The sequence below is a fragment of the Panthera pardus genome, unplaced genomic scaffold (genome assembly GCF_024362965.1).
Source record: "Panthera pardus isolate Hobbes unplaced genomic scaffold, ASM2436296v1 HiC_scaffold_15, whole genome shotgun sequence".
NCBI classification, from domain to species: domain Eukaryota; kingdom Metazoa; phylum Chordata; class Mammalia; order Carnivora; family Felidae; genus Panthera; species Panthera pardus.
This window is the reverse complement of record NW_026526710.1, coordinates 64,801,336-64,819,562: the sequence shown is the minus strand read 5'-3', so window position 1 is coordinate 64,819,562 and position 18,227 is coordinate 64,801,336. Positions and strand designations below refer to the sequence as shown.

The following is an 18,227-nucleotide window of genomic DNA, read 5'->3' as shown; positions in this document are numbered from 1 at the left end:
AGGGTGAAGGGAGAAAGAGAACCTTAAGCAGTCTCCATGCTCAGCACAGAGCCTGACAGGGCTCAGTCCTGCAACCCTGGGATTGTGACTTGAGCCAAAATCAAGCGTAGGATTATCAATCAACTAAGCCACCTAGGCACCTCTATTTTCTAGTTTTAAACACTGTTTACTTTCTACTTTGGAAGAAAAGAATTTCTTGATTTTACCCCATGTCCCACCATGCCCCAACTCTATTCTTATCCTGCCAAGAGTGAATATTCAAAGCATTACCAACATTTTCTTTTTATTCTTCCCAAATAAGAAAAAATATTGACTCATTCATTACTTGAAAAATCCATCAATCAGTAAGGACAGAACAAGTACATTGCGAAGACAAAAGTACCTTCCCTGTACATCGGTCATGAACACACTTAAAGCAGTAAGGACTCATACCCCATTAAGTAAAAACTGTTCAATTTTTTTAAGTTGGCATAAGAATAGTCAAGGAAATTATAGTTGAATTATACATGCTAGTTGAAAGACATAATAAAGCTATTTGCACTAGGAGGCAAAAATAATCTTTACAAGACAAATATCTTGGAAGAGAAGTGTTAGAAAAGTCATTAACTGATGAACTGTATAATCCACCCACTGACTAGCAAAATAGGCCTCTCTCACACTGCTGTGAGCTAGAAAACAGGTGGGTGATTCCTATGCAGAGTCTAAAACAACAGTCAGAGGTTTTGGCCTTCCAATAAGTCAATCAATCCTAAGGAAATATTCAAAGATACAAAGATTGACACCAAAGAATCTTCATGATGGTATTATTTATACATAATGGAAAAGAATCTCAATGCCCCCCAAATAGGAAATAGGTTAAATTATGTTACATCTATAGAATGGAATATTATAATCATTAAATTCATGCTTTCAAAGAACAGTTAACATCATGGGACAATGCTCGTAATGTGAAATTAGAAAACCAGTTTGAAGTCAACCTACATGTAAAAACATACACACATACATAAACATAGTATGTTTAAATTTTTTTTTTAACGTTTATTTATTTTTGAGACAGAGAGAGACAGAGCATGAACGGGGGAGGGTCAGAGAGAGGGAGACACAGAATCTGAAACAGGCTCCAGGCTCTGAGCTCTCAGCACAGAGCCTGACGCGGGGCTCGAACTCACGGACCGTGAGATCATGACCTGAGCCAAAGTCAGCCGCTTAACCGACTGAGCCACCCAGGCGCCCCAAACATAGTATGTTTAAATATATATAAAATATCTACACACACTCCATTTTTTTTCTTTCTTTTTTTTAGTGCATAGAAAAAGAGCTTTTTCTCCCACTATGGTCAGACATCCATGTATCTTAGAGGGCTTGCTAGAAGTGCAAATCCTTGGGTTCCACTCCAGACCTACTGAATTAGAGGCTTTGGCATCACAGCCCTAGGACTTCTGCCTACCTACACACCCTTGTCCACCCACGTACTACCTTGTCTGCCTATATCCTGCCTTGTCCACCTATGTACTGCCTTGTTCACCTACGGCCTACCTTGATTGATACTGATTCACACCTCCATTTGAACACCAGTGAATGAGAAGTAGGTGCTTTCTGGGTGACAGAATTATGAGTAATCTTCTTCCTGGAATTCTTTAAAAAAATTATCTGCCAAGCATATGCTGCTTTTGTAATTAAAAAGCTCATTAAAAGTATATTAATGAAGCATGAGTATTAGAAAAACAGAACAGATTTGGGGTCTATTTGGGCAAGTCTAAATACCTTTTGAGAATTGGAAAGTGCATTTTTAAAATTTAAAGCAAGCAGGTACCTATAGATTCCTGACAGAATGTCACTTTAGAGAGAACAAACTGAAGGTTGATGGAGAGGTTTTGGGTGGGCGGGAGATGGGCTAAATGGGCAAGGGGCATTGAGGAGGGCACTTTTTGGAATGAGCACTGGGTGTTATACATAGGGGATGAATCACTGGATTCTATTCCTGAAATCATTATTGCACTATATGCTAACTTGGATATAAATTAATAATAATAATAATAATAATAACAGTAATAATAAATGAAAAAAATAAATAGGACAAAAAAATACTAAGTGTAAATACGAAATTCATTAACTCAATAAATAGTGCAGGTAAAAAATACAAATATAATAATTTTGAAAAGTATTAAGAAACAGTATTTTCCTGTGCTCCAAGATGTTCCTTGGCAAAAAGGATTCAGTGATCAAATAACTTCGGGGCACGATACATATTCTAATCCTCTCTTAGAGTCATACAACCATGAGCATATTATAGGCTCTGGGAAGTCCAGTATAATCTTCATTCTTAATTCTAGCTCCACAAATTCTTAGGATGTGTCCTACCATTAAGAAAAAAACTAGGGGCACCAGGGTGGCTCAGTCAGTTAAGCGTCTGACTCTTGATTTTGGCTCATGATCTCGTGGTTCATGAGTTTGATCCTCACATTGGGCTCTGCACTGATAGTGCAGAGCCTGTTTGGGATTCTCTCTCCTCTCTCTCTTAAAATAAAAAAATAAATAAACTTAAAAAAAAAAAATTCTAGGCCAGGAGAGAGCCCAAGAATTCTCACTATGGACTGACACTCTATGTTTGATCAATCTTACATTCCTATGGTCTCTGATGACTTAGACCACATACATTAATAGGGTCTGATTCTAAGGGCACAGCTCAAATCAGTTACCAAATAACACTTAAGAAAAACAAAATTGAGTGCCAGGCTACAAAATTAGAATCTGAGAAGGAATTGTATATTTACTTTTGTTTACTAGTAATCTCTACCACCAGACATTGAGCCTGAAATTGTGTCTTATATTCACTTATGTAGTTCTAACACGGTAAAGCCCGGCACTTAGTTGGTACTCAGTTGAACAGAGCACAACCAAACAGGTGGCCAAATTTTTTTAGACAAATGCAATAATGAAATGGGCTCAGCACAGGTCCTCAACATTAGGCCATATAGTTTATGCAGTCATGATATCAAGGCCTCATTTCATTCAATAAACACTTTTGAGTGCTTATGAGTGGGTAATTCCAAGAATGCAGAGGTGATTAAGCTACAGTCTTTAACCTCAAGAGCCCCAGGAGTATTACCAACCAGTCCGTGGTGTACAGGGTTGGGCACACATTAGGTGTCTAATAAATGCTTGTTTTAACTGAGTTCGGAAACCAAGATATGCTAGGCTGGTCAAACTTTGGTGGCCCGGGAGCCTAGAGTAGGGTAGAATCAGCAGTCAAAAGTTTTTGTGAGAGAAGTCCCAGAAAGAACCTAAAGGGATTTAACAGTATATACCATGACAGAATTTGTAAATATGTGTACTATGAAATTCTCTAGGTTCCTGCATGTTCATAGATGGTATGTGGTGAAACAGGACTGAGAAAGGGGTCCAAAACAGATGACAGGCCCCTCTACTGCAGGACTTCTCAACCTTCAAGCCATGTGCTATGTTCCTTTTATGCTATGTTCCTCCTAGTCTTCACAGCAATCCTACACAGTAGGTCTCATTATTTTTCCTAGTGTAGAATGAGCAAGGGGTACCTGGGGGGCTCAGTCAGTCAGGCATCCAACTCTTGATTTTGGCTCAGGTTATGATCTAACGGTTCACGGGTTCGAGCCCTGCGTCGGGCTCTGCGCTGGCAATGGGCAGCCTACGTGGGATTTTCTCTCTCTCCTCTCTCTCTGCCCCTTCCCCGTTCTCACGCTCCCTCTCTCAAAATAAATGGAAAGGAAAAGGAAAAGGAAAAGGAAAAGGAAAAGGAAAAGGAAAAGGAAAAGGAAAAGGAAAAGGCAAGGGCAAGCTGAAGCTGACAGGGAGTAAGTAATCTGCACCAGGCCACAAAGGTACCACCATAAGGTACAGAATTGGACTCTGAAATCAGTCTTTCTGGCACCAAAGACTGGTTTGTTATCACTCAAGCAGTACTGTTTTTAATATGTTGACGAGAACTAGAACACCTCCAGAGGGACACACAACATAAAGTGTTCCCCAAACTAATGTGATTAGGAAATCCTTCTGAATGAATCTATGCTTGAGACTAGCTTTCCATGTAACCCATTTTGAGAAACACTGTCAAATGAGTCAGAGATAACCCCATAGCAGATAGAAGGAAGAAGGAAGAAAAGCTAGCTTATTGAAACTGTGCTCAAAGAATTATTAATTAATAGGGACACATAAATTAAACTTCGGTTTAATAGATATCATTTCTTTACCTCCAGATTCATAAGTTCCAGTTCATGGCTCATTTCTGTCAAATAATATTTGACATAACATTCCAATCCCCATACCTTCATGTAGCTAGGTTTTTAATGCTTGCTGCAGAATTTGACTTACCCAGTAGTTCAATTCACATCACTAATTTTGATAAAGTATATTTACATTGGGAGTATAGGTTTTAACTTGCTGTGTATTTCAAAAGGCCTGAGATTTGCATTTTGGGGGGAGATAATTTTTCACTGTACAGGACTCAAATTTTTTAGTATCTAGCATCCCTGGTCCCTACTGACTAAATTCTAGTAGTACCCCTCTCCAGCCCCCGAGTCATTTTGACAAGAAACATCCCCATAATTTCTAAGGGAGTGGTATCACCCCCAGCCGAGACCCACAGGTTTACAGCAAAGCAGAAAGTTCCATAGAACAATGACTGAAGATAAACACCTACCTTGATCCTGCATTCAGTATTCCAGCAAACAAATACAGATTTAATATGCTACCTTCAATCCTGCATGTCCAATGTCTCATTACATTTCTCTGTATTCTGTTAATAATATGAACAGATTCGACAAACTGCCAAAATACCATTTTTAGCCCAAAGGGCCAATCCCTATATACTGTGCCAACAACAGCGATAAACCTGGGCAGAAACTAAGCCCAGGATTGCATGGGGGTACTGGCTTACACCTGAGGCAGCAGCCACAGAACAAAAAGTATACCTGAACAGGTTATCATTTTGTCAAATTTGGGCTTTAAGAAGGATGCTGGTTTTTTTCTTTTTAAAATGATTATCCAAAAGCTTGCTCCCTGTCACTGCTGAATCAGCTCAGCAATGCAGCTCTATCCTTTTTTAGGGTGGTTAGGACCCAAATAATTTCAGACCAAAACTAGAAGCACAACCACCAACTACAACAACCAACTTGGCTGTTGGCTCAGGAACATATTCACAGATATGTCAGTATGTATCCAGAACCTGGGTTTCATTTCTTGATCGGAATGCCAATCACCATAAAGTCTTCTGCTAGAGTCACTTCTTGGAGATCTAACACTGATTCGGCTTGCTTTTTCAGTTCTACAATCCCATCTGTTTCTCCTTCTCTGGCCAAGGCAACTGGCTTGTACCTCTGACTGAAGTGAGTCAGAACTAGCCTCTTTGCTTGGCACAACTTTGCAAATGCTGCTGCCATCTGTGGTGTGCTGTGGCCGTGCTCCTTTGCTTTGTCCATCTGGGCATCATCTAGGGTCGCTTCATGGATCAACAGGTCTGCTTCAAAGCACAGCTTCACTCCTCCATCACCCACAACCCCAGAACAGTCACCCAAAATGCAGATTTTTCTTCCAACAATTGGCTTTTTTAAGACATCTTGGGGAGAAATTGTAACTCCATTTTCCAGAACAACAGAAATTCCATTTTTCAGCTTCCCATAGGCAGGACCTGGCGGAACACCTAATGATGGAGGCAGATAACATCACATCATGGGAATGGAATTTATGACTTGTTAAGAGAGTCTGTTTTAACAGCACCAAAATGGAAAAGGCATCCAATTCTTTTCATAATCGTTATAAATATTTTACTACTTGTGGAAAGCTGGAATATTTATACATTTTTAAAAGTTCAGCGTTGGCTATTGATGTTAGTGATGCCCTAGTACTTAAAACATTTCCCAAGCACACATGTCAGATGAGTTTTAAGCTTTTAAGTCCCACTAAGACCTTCTTAGGGTCAAGCTATCAGCTTTGATTCTCGGCTATGAACAGCAGTAACAGTTTTTGAGGCCGCTTTACTTAACAAGCTCATCTTTTGAGTAAATTTAATGAGTCCATTTAAATAATGACAAAGTACCTACAAACTGACTAACTTAATTAAAAAAAATTGTTTGAGGGGATTGTTTGGATCACAAGATCCAATCATACATAATCTTCTTCATAGGCAGGGGCACTTCCATGTTTACCAAATTAGGTTTGGTAAAACTTATATTAATTATCTTATGTTAATATAGAACAACACTTGATCATCACTCTGAACAACACCTATAAACAAATAGAATGTGTTCACTAATTCCAGCATACATCATATTTAAAGTTTCCCAATATAATAGTATTTCCACAGCTTTTAGATAATAAAAATACCTTTGGCCTAAGTCACTTTTCCTCATTATTTAGCATTTTGTTTTAGTTGAGGAGGAAGGAAGAGTTTGCATAAAGAAACAAATCTAGGGGCACCTGGGTGGCTCAGTCGGTTAAGTGTCTGAATTCAGCTCAGGTCATGATCTCAGAGCTTATGAGTTCGAGCCCCGTGTTGGGCTCTGTGCTGACAGCTCGGAGCCTGGAGCCTGCTTCAGATTCTGCGTCTCCCTCCCTGTCTCTTTCCCTCCCTGCTCGCACTCTGTCTCTCTCTCTCTCTCTCAAAAACAAGTAAATTTAAAAGAAAAAAGAAACAAATCTACGGAAGATACCATCATGCTTTTTATAGGGCCTACATGGCCATGACAAGGAAGGTGGTGATGCTGCAGGTATAAAGGACCTGGACACTGCTTCAAGAGAGGTGCTGAAGACCCTCTCATGCTTGATGGCCTGGCAGGGAGGAGGTACACAGCCTCAGATGGGGCCCAAGTCTATCTCTGTATGCTTGTTTCCACCTATGATGAACCCAGGCACGTAAAACAATTGAGACGTAGTATTCTGAACATCAAATTAATTTAATCAAGGTTGAATGAGTAGGCAAAGTTGATAAAGAAAGAAAATCCTGAAAGAAAGAAAAGTAGCTGGTTGCAGTTGCAAGGTTAAGAACTCTGGCAAAAATTCTCAGGCCAAAGATGTCACTGAAAGCATATTTCAAAAGGAAGACATGAAAAAATAAAGGCCTAGACCTAGGACAACAACAACCACCCTCCCAAGCAAGATAGCATTAGCTGAAGATAAGAGAGACTAAAAATGTGGATCCAGGGAGCTGAAGAGAAAAGGATTCAAGTATATATTTGGATTTTGGTCTGAATAGCATCTTTTGGCCTCAAGAATTTCCCTTAATAAGCAGACTTTGGGCAAAAGAAGTAAGTGGAGAAATGTCAGTTTCGGGCCTGGGAGAGAGGAAAGGAAGGTTATTATGACACTTCTAACAGCTTCAGCTAACAACAGCTCAACTGATAAGAAGAAAAAGAAGAAGAAAGAAAACCACTTACCGAGGTCTTTCAGTTTCTGTGCATTGAGTTTACCTGGTCGTTTCTTCTCTACGACTGAAAACCCAAAGGAGGGAATTCGGTGAAAGAGGCGAAATGCTTTTACAACAAACTGTTCATCATCAACCAGAAGGTATGAGTTTTCTTCTGAGTCTAGTAGGATAGTTCTTCCTTGTCCCTCTTTGGGAAGACTGTCTGTTTTATTCACGTCCGTAAATTCTTTTAGTTCTTCTGTTGGACACTGATCTGCTGTAGGCACCAGCTCATGGACCACGTAAGGGAAGACCAGCTCTGTGTGAGAGAGTTCCATGGTTCTCCAGATAAAGTCCCGAAGCCCGGCAGGGCCATAGATTTCAATAGGCTGTTTGGTAACCACAGAGCCACTCTGCAGGCTGATTGTGCAGAGGAGGCCAGGAAGGCCAAAGAAATGGTCTCCATGAAGATGTGTGATGAAAATCTTGGTAATTCTCCCTTTTGATTGAGGCAGAGAAAAAAATTTGGTACAAAGCTACTTGAAACATGTGTAACAACTTACATAGAAAGCAGCAAAATGAATTTAGAATTCTATTTATTACCATAAACGTATTTCTTTATATTTTTCTACATGATTTCAGAAGCAAGACAGGCTTTATGTTTTAACAAGATCTAGATGTAACTTTTTTCATAAAGCATCTTCAATTTACATAGTATTGCAGTTTTAAGAGTATTTTCCTACATATCTTCTTACAGAAAGAAAGGAAATAGAAAAAGAAGAGGGAAGAAAAGGGAAACAAAGAGTGTGAAAGCAAAGCAAAGCAAAGCAAAGCAAAGGGAAACAGGGGCACCTGAGTGGCTCAGTCGGTTAAGCGTCTGACTTCAGCTCAGGTCATGATCTCATGGTCCGTGGATTCGAGCCCCGTGTCAGGCTCTGTGTTGACAGCTCAGACCATGGAGCCTGCTTCAGATTCTATGTCTCCCTCTCTCTCTGCCCCTCCCCCACTCATGCTTTGTCTGTCTCTGAAAAATGAATAAACCTCAAAAAAAATTTAAAAGACAGACAGAAAGCCAGAAAGCAAGCAAGCAAGAAAAGGGAAACAAAAAGTGTACCAAAATAGTTCACTTAAACTAGATAGGCCTCAAACGTCAAAAGCATCTGACAGTTACAGTGCCCTCTACTGTTCCCTCTGAGAATAACAAATACATACCTCCAGCAAAACAAATGTTCCCCAGGCTCCAACTGGACCAACGCCTGAACCCAAAACTGCCGTGTAAGGACCCTCTGCACTGGACAGAGATGAATTAACCAAGACAGAGCCTGCCTGTCTGAGTGAGGTTGAAGGGGGAGGAGGAAAAAGAAGATGATGAAACAGGAGGGGGAAAGGAGAAGCAGGAGAGGAAAGGGGTGAAGAACCCAGAGGGAAGGTAGGTAATAGATGCTAGAATGTAGATCAGAGGGCAGATCTCCTATGGTATTATGTCAACGTACATCTGCCCATGCCTTCTTTTCAACGTGAGCTAACACAATGGCTTTTTCAGTACATATTGGCTTAGGTCGTAACTTGAATTGTCAATGGTAAACTGAATCTACTGCTGGTATGTGGCATGATGCCACATTAGCATTTCTCTGAGATGCGCCACAAGGCATTTTAAAAGTAACAATCCCAATTAACACAATTTTAGTATAACAGAGGCTTCTGCTCCTAGCTCATGGCCCATCTATTTCAAGTATTTGATACCATAAAAGAACAGGAATAGTTTATTGTAATGTGATTTATCCTGTGACATCAAGGCGAAAGTGTTCTCCAAGTAAGTCTTTCCTGAGTTAATACATCAAACCCAGGCCCCATGGCAGAGAACAACAGATTGGGCAGAGGCTGATCTGAGATCTGGAGACCCTGAGGCACTCCAGAAGTATCTTCAGTATGCTCCTTTTTGTTTTCTCTTTTTAGCCCCTGTTGTTGCTGTCTTTTGACTTCTTGGAACCCATTCATCACCCCGCTTCCTGCTGTCTGAGCTGCCAAGACACACATAAGTGTGACCTGAGGCCTCTGCAGACAAAAGAACTAGATAACTAGAATGGCTATTGAGTCATGATCTCCACGTTGACCTTAAAACTGCCAAGTGAGACTTTCTGGGCCCTCTCCCTATCTAGTGTAAAACAAAGCCAAAACTGAACACCAAAACAATCTGTGAGTCCAAAGCAAGTGAGACAAATTAAGTAAGTCAAAATTGCTTCCCACAGTTATCACAGGTTCAGGGAAGACAAATATTTCAAGAAACTTGATTTCAGAAGGAGAAGGAATAGCAACCTCAATTATCAAATTTAGGGGATGCTATCAAATGAAGAAAGCAAAGTGCATGAATTTCCTTTCACTTGCGAACAAGAAAATTACAGGGGAATATGCCATCCATAGAGAAGTGGAATTCTAAGGATCCCCTAAGCGATGACACAGTTATACTTACTGCCATAGGAAAATATCTGCAATATATTATTGTTCAGTTGAAAAAAAAAAAGCAGGTTACACCTAGTATGATACTGTTTATGCAAAATTGTACACACACATACACACACACACACACACACACACACACACACACACACCAAATACACCTATACCTTTAACATATATACATCTACAAAATATTTACCTGTAAGGGGGATTTTAGGCTTTTTTAATATTTTTCTGCTTTGTTTGAATTTTTACAATGAGAATGTACACTTTTTAAAATGTCTTTATTTATTTACTTAAGTAACCTCTACACCAAGCATGGGGCTTGAACTCATGACCCCAAGATCAAGAAGTTGCATGTTCCTCTAAGTGAGCCATTTAGGTGCTCCCTAAGTATACTTTGTATAAACATTTTTTCATCATACTTTTGTAATACTTTTTATAATCATTTAAAAAAATTGTTTAACGTTTATTTATTATTGAGAGACAGAAAGACACAAAGTGTGAGCAGGGGAGGGGTAGAGAGAGGGGGAGACATAGAATCTGAAGTAGGCTCCAGGCTCTGAGCTGTCAGCACAGAGCCTGACGTGGGGCTCGAACTCACAAACTGCGAGATCATGACCTGAGCTGAAGTCTGTCGCTTAACCAACTGAGCCACCCAGGCGCCCCCTTTTTATAATCATTTTTAAGGGAAAAAGAAGAAAAGCTTAAGCTCACTCTTTAAAATTATGAAAGAAATAAGACATGACAAACCTATTACTTGTTAATCAGATGTTTGCACATTAGGGCCAAGGAAGCTTAAAATAAGTGTGTTTAGATAAACAGAGAGTACTTCCTTACAAAACTCATAAGAGGAGGAGTATAAGCTGACAGGGTTTCAATGAATCAAATAACAGGTCCACATTGGGTTGAGAGTAACCCAGATGAATTGAGGGTTCTGCATTCCAGTTTGAGACTGAGGGCTTTTGAAATGCTAAAGAGTCATAGATAATATTCTAGGATTACCATCTCACCCTCTTCTCTGAAGCCAGTAATCTTTTTAGCCAATACGAATTTAGTAAACTAAAGATTCTCTTAGACTTTATTTATTTTTTACGAGGCTTAGCTTTGCAAAATGTTTACTTAAAACATATATAAAATAGCTACAAAATATAAAATATTAGAGAAAGGTACTGTAACAGATAGACGTGAGGTGGTACCCATGGCCCCTGGCTCCTGATGTTCATATCCTTTCACAATTTCTTCTCCTTGAGTGTGGGTGGGACTTGCAAACTGTTTCTAACCAGTAAAATATGGCACAGGGATGCAGCGTGATTATGGTGATTATGTTATAAGACTCCATCTTGCTAGCAGACTTGCTCTTGAGTTTCTTTGTCCTTGGATGGCAGTAAGGAATCGAGCTACCACAAAGGAGAAACCCACATGATCAGGAACTGGAGGAGACCTCTAGGGGCTGAGGCAGCCTTAGTCCTGCCAACAACCTATGTGAGTTCTGAAGCAGATTCTTCCCCAGATGAGCCTCTGATGAGACCTCAGCCCCAGCCAAATACAGAGTGCAACCCAGTGAGACTTTGACGCAGAGAAGCCAGCCAACCCAGGCCCAAACTCCCTGACCCACAGAAACTATGAGACAATAAAAGCAGTAAGACACTAAATTTGTAATCTGTGATACAGCATTGGTAACTGACACAGGTATTAAATAAAAAGTAACGACTAATCCCCACACCCACACCTCTAGTACCCACACTTAACAGTTTCTTGTTTCTGTTTTAATCATCCCACCACCTCAACCCCTACTCTCTAAAATGGGGTATTACTGCCTCCACTCTAGCCTGCTCCTCCCTGAGAGTTCTCATGAAAGGAACCTCTGTGTGACCCAAGGGAAATAAAGTATAGTACCTGCTATATTCAGACCTCAGGGTCTTAGGCTGAACTGTGTACACCTCAAGGCCATGAGTCCTAAGTGAAATGCGTTAGTTCCTTCCTCCAACAGCTCCTTTCCTGTCTCCCTGTTTAGGTCTCGGACACCATCCTTGTAACTTGGAATAATCCTTCACTTCTTCACATCCTAGACATTCAGTCAGTCACCCACTCCCTGCTAGGTCTACAAGTATTTCTTAAATTGAGTCTCATCTTCATCCCTATCCCTACACCCTCATCCTCTCTCTCTTCTCTCAGATGAATGCAACTGCCTTAACACTGGTCTCTCCCAGTACATCTGCCACAAGAAAACTCTGTCCCTAACACGTAAATCAGACCATATCATTCCCCTGCTTAAAAACTTTTAATGGTTCCTTACTGCCAACAGAATAAGAAGGTCCAAATACCTTAGCAAACCACAGAGAACTTCATAATCTGCCCTCACTTTTTCAGCATTTTTACCTCTCATTTATCCTGGCCAAACATGTCACTTCTCTCCTAGAAACTCGATTACTTCTTGCTCACTTTGTCTGTTCCTTGAAAGTCCATCCCTACTTTTCTCCCCAGAGAAACTTCTAATCATCACTTAGACCCTAGCTGTACTGTTACCATCTCTGGGATGCTTTCTCTGAACACACAGTTAACGTCCCCCTCTTTTGTGCTCCAAAAGTATTTAGAAAACAGATCCATTATTCTCTTTATCACATTACATTATGACTACTTACACGTCAGTTCCCACCACTAGACTAAGAGATCCCTGGATGCTAGAACTAACTTTCTTATAGCCATCAATGCCACACACTGTGATGAATCAGAGGAATAATTTCAATAACTTCCAGTTAACAAGATGCAGTAAGTGAGAGGGACCATACTAAGTGCTGAACACCTTATTCATGCGTTAACTGATCAGATATTTACTAGGCATCTACTAAGGATATAAATGATCCTTGGGCTTACTTTATCATACAGGGAAAATACAGCGAACACAGAAACAACTATTTAAATAACAATTTTAGATATCGATGCTAAGAAGTCAATAAAAATAGCACAAAGCAGTAAACTGCCTGAGAAGAACGAGGAATTACTGAACTCCAGGGGTTCAGGGAAAGTCTCTGAGGAGATGGCATCTGAGCTAAGCTTTAACTGATGAGAAAGAAACAACCACACAGAAAGGGGATTATTTTATGTAATTTTTACAACACCCCTTTTAAGTTGACTTGAGTTGAGTTTCTACCCACGTTTTTAAGATAAGGGGCTCAGTCGGTTAAGTTTCGGACTTCAGCTCAGGTCATGATCTTGTAGCATGTGAGTTCGAGGCCCATGTTGGGCTCTATGCTGACAGCTCAGAGCCTGGAGCCTGCTTCAGATTCTATGTCTCCCTCTCTCTGTGCCCCTCCTTTGCTCGTGCTCATTGTCTCTCTTTCTCTCTCAAAAATACATAACATTAAAAAAAAAAAAAAAAGATAAGGAAAATAAGCCTTAAGTTTGTTGATCTGCTAAGGCCAAAAGCCAAGACACTGCTGGGACTGCAACCCAGGTTGGCCTGACTCTAGGCCAAGGCTTTGCGCCACTGTATTCCTCAGTCTCCCTGGCGCTGGGCCTTTGCATGTTCATCTCCCCAGCCCAGCAAATCCCTCTTCCTCCTTCAATGACTCACAGGTCACCTTCTGTGAGAGGCCTACCCTGATAACCTCACATGAAAAAGAACACCTCACTCTTCTGAATGTCTATTGCTCTTTGTATCCTCTCGTGATACTGACAACCATCTCCTGGTGGAATCATGTACACTGTTCCTTTGCTTGCATAGTCTCCATCTAATATGCCTCATGTATCCCAACCCATCCTCCACCCCCTAACCCTATATCAATCCTTGCTCTCAACATTTACAGTACGAACAAGTAGATAAAGTTCAGTGGGGGAGGCTGGATGCCTGAGGGTCTTCCCAACCTTGCCAGGGCTCTAGCACTGAAGTGGGATGCAACTGTGAGGGCTGTTTCTGAGCAAAAGCCTCAAGGAGAGCCAAGAAAATGAAGCAGAATAAGAGATAGTCTTGGTGAGAGAGCTGAATGCACACTAACCTGCTTTAAGTTGGCTTTTCATCAGCTGTGTCTGAGTTCCCTCCCCACAGTCAAAGAGCCAGCACTCGCCCTCACACCGAAGGACCAGAGCAGAGGCACCCCGGGTTGGGGATGGGTATGCTGCACCCGTACCCAGAAATGTCACATCCATAGACATCTTCCACCCTGCAATGAAAAGATTACCCAGGGATTATTACACATCACTGCTCGATATCACCAAAAACAGGTCGTTGTGAGATTTACTGTTCATTTATCTTTTTGTTATTCAGAAGAGACTGGGTTCTTATTTTCTAAGTTTCCATAGAAATCCCAAGTAAGATTTGAATAACTCTTAGTGAGTTAAAACCACAAGTTACCAAACCTTGGGTGGCTGCTCACACGTACAAAAACAAACAAGTTAAAAAACTGCCAGATCCTGGGTTCTTATTCTCTAAGTTTCCATAGAAATCCCAAGTAAGATTTGAATAACTCTTAGTGAGTTAAAACCACAAGCTACCAAACCTTGGGTGGCTGCTCACACGTACAAAAACAAACAAGTTAAAAAACTGCCAGATCCAGTCAATTAAAAACTGTAATTGAATCCCAACTATGTAATGTTCTGGAAAAGGTAAAACTATGAAGACAGTAAAAGACCAGTGGTTGAGAGTGGTTTGGGGGGGAAGGAGGGAAGAATGAATAGGTAGAACACAGGGGGAAATGGGTATTCTCATATGTTACTACTGGCAGAGGTGTAAACTGCTTTTATGTTTGGGAGCACAATTTGGCAATATGTATTACCAATAATAATGATGCTATTAACAGTACATTTTAACTCAGCCACCCTATTTTGGGGAATTGACACTATAGAAATAAAGGACCTATGTACAATGTTTCTGGTGGTACTTTTAAGGTGGCTAAAATTTGGACACGGTCTGAATATATTTCAACAGGACAATGACTGAATATTTTACTGTACATTCCTACCATCAACTATTTATTCTGCAGTTAAGTCAGCTCTGTAACTCTTGTCCTGGAGGGACGACAATGAGAAAAGTTACAGATTTTTACAACATCATTTTTACAACAATGCCCCAAACCTCTGCATTTATATGAGAGAGAAAGTCTGTGTGTAAGGATACACAGCATATTGTTAATATTGGTTATCTCAGGAGTGATTAAAATGGTGATGGTGGGGAGTGGTCATTAAGTTTTCTTTTAAATCTTTGGACTGGTTTTCATTGCAATGAGCAGCATCTGATGACTTTATTTTCAATGTTTATTTCATTTATTTAATACTGATTATTAAAAAGAAATGTGTCACAAGGCCGAACATACTTTTCTAACTACACATCACCGAATCTTCCTTTCCGTTTGGGGACACAGTCAGCCCTCCCACCTCACCCCCCCCCCCCCCACACACACACACCTCACCCACACAGATGGTACATCTCTCCAATTCATGCACAGGCTTTAGGTTATGCTACTGTCCCTTCCATGTGTTACTCCACACTTCTACTTCCAAAATCAAGCATTCCTCTGATAGTTAGGTAATTTGCAGAGGCTTTCCTGTTGGATTGCAGCTTGCAACAGAGATGGGAATAACACAATATAGAAAGTCAAACATTTTAAAAGCTAATAAATGCAGAAGGAATAATAAAATATAATCACTCTGCAATCCCTAACAAATAATGGATCTAGGCCAATGGTACAGAACTCAAGAGCATATTAGAATCACCTGGAGAGCTTTTAAGACATATCAATAATTGGGTTCCATCCCAGAACAATTAAAAAGGAAATTCTGCAAGTGAGACATGTGTTTTAGTATTTAAAAAAAAAATACTTCCCCTGTGATTCTAATGTGCAGTCAGGTTTGAGAATCACTTAATGAAAGGCTCATGGAGAACTATAATGGATGGATCAGGCTGACCTGAATTCACTAGCCAATTAGTCAAACTTAACAAAACAAAATTTTATTTTGAAAAATTTCAAACACATACAAAAGTAGAGAGATTAGTATAATGCATTACCACATGACCATCGCCAAGCTTCAACAAGTAGCAACTCATGGCCAATCTTGGTCTATATCCACCACCCACATTCATATCCAAGAATATTTCATAAGTATTTATCCAAGAATGCTTGTTTACGTGGTATTGGGTACTCCCATCAGGAAGCACATGCTGTCTGAATGTCTCTCTCTTCCTGATGTTTAACAACCACTAATCATTGCCTGGGTTATTTCACTAGAGGTTGCCAAAAGGTGATATTCTCTCATTCCTTCTGAAGTTATTAGTTGGCATCCTTCTGTAAATCTCTGGCCAATTATTTAGTTACCCTGCAGTGCGATTTGTACAGAAAAGGCCCACTGACCAATCTTAACACCACAAAGAGAAACAAGACCTTATGTAACTCCTGGTGGGCTGCAATAGGAGGTACACAATAACACTATGAGGTTTTCTTGCCAAAAAGTAGGACCTGAAATCTGAAAAAGCCTGTAATCTAAATACCAGTTTATTAAAGGACAACACAGGGATGGAAGAAGCAAAATCCAGTACGTAGGAAATGTTACAAATGAATAGGTTGCTTCAACAAGTAAAATACAGAGGAAAAAAAATAAAGAGGGATGGCATAAGGAGATTAAATGAGATATAAGAGATGTCAACCAAATGTCACGTGTAGCTTGTTTGGATCTGGATTTGGGCAAACTGAAAAAGAGAACTGGGAAAAAAAGAGACAACTGGGGAAATGTAAACACTGACTGGATAGATGGTAACATGAAATGCTTATTAAATTGATATTTTAAAAAGGAATTATTGTGTTTTATAAATGCAAACAAGTATTTAATAGACAAAACGGAACATCCAGATTTGCTTTCAAATAATCTAGTGAGGTGAGCGTTAAGAGTCACCCAACAGAGTTGGGAATTCGGTACAGTATCTTGTTTCAATGTGTGGAAGTTTCCACAATAAAAAGTTAAAAATGAGCCAAATGATCAAAACCCACCCAGTAGGTCGGAAAGTAATCAGAAATTACTTTATTTAATCAATGGTTCATGTTTTGTGGCATGCACCATTCTATGCACCAGGAATTCAATGTGACCAGACCGGATTTGGTCCCTGTCTTCTTGAACATAAAACCAGCCACTTGCTTTCTCATGGCTATGATCCACCTTGGACCAAGTGCACATTCCAGTGGAGAACACAGCACACGACCACAGTACTGTCACCTGACACTCCCGACCAGTGGTTCTCGTCCCGGCAGGATATCCCAATCACCTGGTGATTCTGGGGACTCAGCATTGGGAAGGCTCCCAAAAGATTCTAAAGGCTGCCGGGTTGAGAACCAGTTTCCATACAGGCAGCGCCAACCCTGCAATCACCCTGTGATCTAGGTAGGGCGCATACTGCCTTCCTCCATTTTGGAAATGAAAGAACCGTGGCCCGGAGACAAATAGATGCCAACGCCGAGTCAGGGCCACAGGCCAGGTCTCCGACCACCAGCGAGCCCAGGCTCGCCCTCAAGTCAATGTCAATTTCCCAAAGGAGGGGTGGGCGGGGGCTCCCGCCTTGGGGTGGGGGTGGGGGGGTGGAGGACAGACTAGGCGCGTCCTCGTTCCCGGGCGCTCCCCGGGCCTGGGTCCTCCATTCCGGCCCGGCCCTCGAGTCCGGAGGAAGCGCGCCCGCCCGCGCGGCTCGGCCCACAAGGCGAACGCAGACAGACGGCGGCGCAGACCCTGGCCCGCCCCTCTCCGGCGCTCCCCGTCCCACTCACCCACTACCCGAGGCCCGCGGCAGGAGCCGAGGGAGGCGCAGGCCCGCGGCAAGGCCCAGCCGTCCACCGGGCGGCGCCGGCGCGGGCGGAAGTGCCCCGCGGGCTGTGGCCGCGTGTGGCCGCTCTAGGATGCGCCGGAGGTCCGCACTCGGTGGTGCCGGGCCTGGCCTGGCCGGGCCGCGTGGGTGAGCTCCGCACCGATGGTAGGGGCCCTCTAGGTCCGCGTGGGTACCCGTCGGCCTTCATTCGCCCGCAGAATTCTCTGGGTAAAGGTGGTAGCGGTCACCTGTGAGGACCACAGCGCCCAAAGGAGAAACGTGTAATGTTTTCCAGCGTGCTCCCAGATGAGTGTTGTCCCTAATGCTTTGTTGCTGCATATGTTTGTGTAATTTCTAGTCTTGCGCTGAAATAAATCTTTCTTTTCATCACTAAATCTAAACGTTTAAGCCTACGATGCCTTAAGAGAAAGCAATGTGCCTTTGAATCAGAGTTCATAGCAGCATTACTATAGATCCTGAGAACTCCGTTCTATTCCACTTTATTTAGGGATACACAGGATATCTGCTTTCACACAAACATTGCTGGTGTGTTCTCTTTGTGCACAGCATAGCCTGCTGGACAGGACAGCGAAAAACCCAGACTTGCTC

The 18,227-nt window shown here is 41.5% G+C and overlaps 2 protein-coding genes across 2 annotated transcripts in view; both read right to left on the bottom strand.

Annotated features, from left to right (window-relative positions):
• SMAD4 (SMAD family member 4) overlaps positions 1–13,930 on the bottom strand; it is a 107,189-nt gene extending 93,259 nt beyond the window's left edge. The window contains exon 1 of the mRNA XM_019464031.2: positions 13,831–13,930. The gene's annotated coding sequence lies outside the window, so the exon portion shown is untranslated. The remainder of the gene's footprint in view (positions 1–13,830) is intronic.
• On the bottom strand, positions 4,189–17,707 carry ELAC1 (elaC ribonuclease Z 1). The gene is made up of 4 exons (XM_019464033.1): positions 17,581–17,707; positions 13,831–13,995; positions 7,407–7,874; positions 4,189–5,674 (listed from the first exon to the last, which is right to left on the bottom strand). Exons 2-4 carry the CDS (start codon positions 13,985–13,987, stop codon positions 5,208–5,210), a joined length of 1,092 nt encoding a protein of 363 aa, XP_019319578.1. The 5' UTR covers positions 13,988–13,995; positions 17,581–17,707; the 3' UTR covers positions 4,189–5,207.
• Positions 17,708–18,227: the final 520 nt, after the last annotated feature.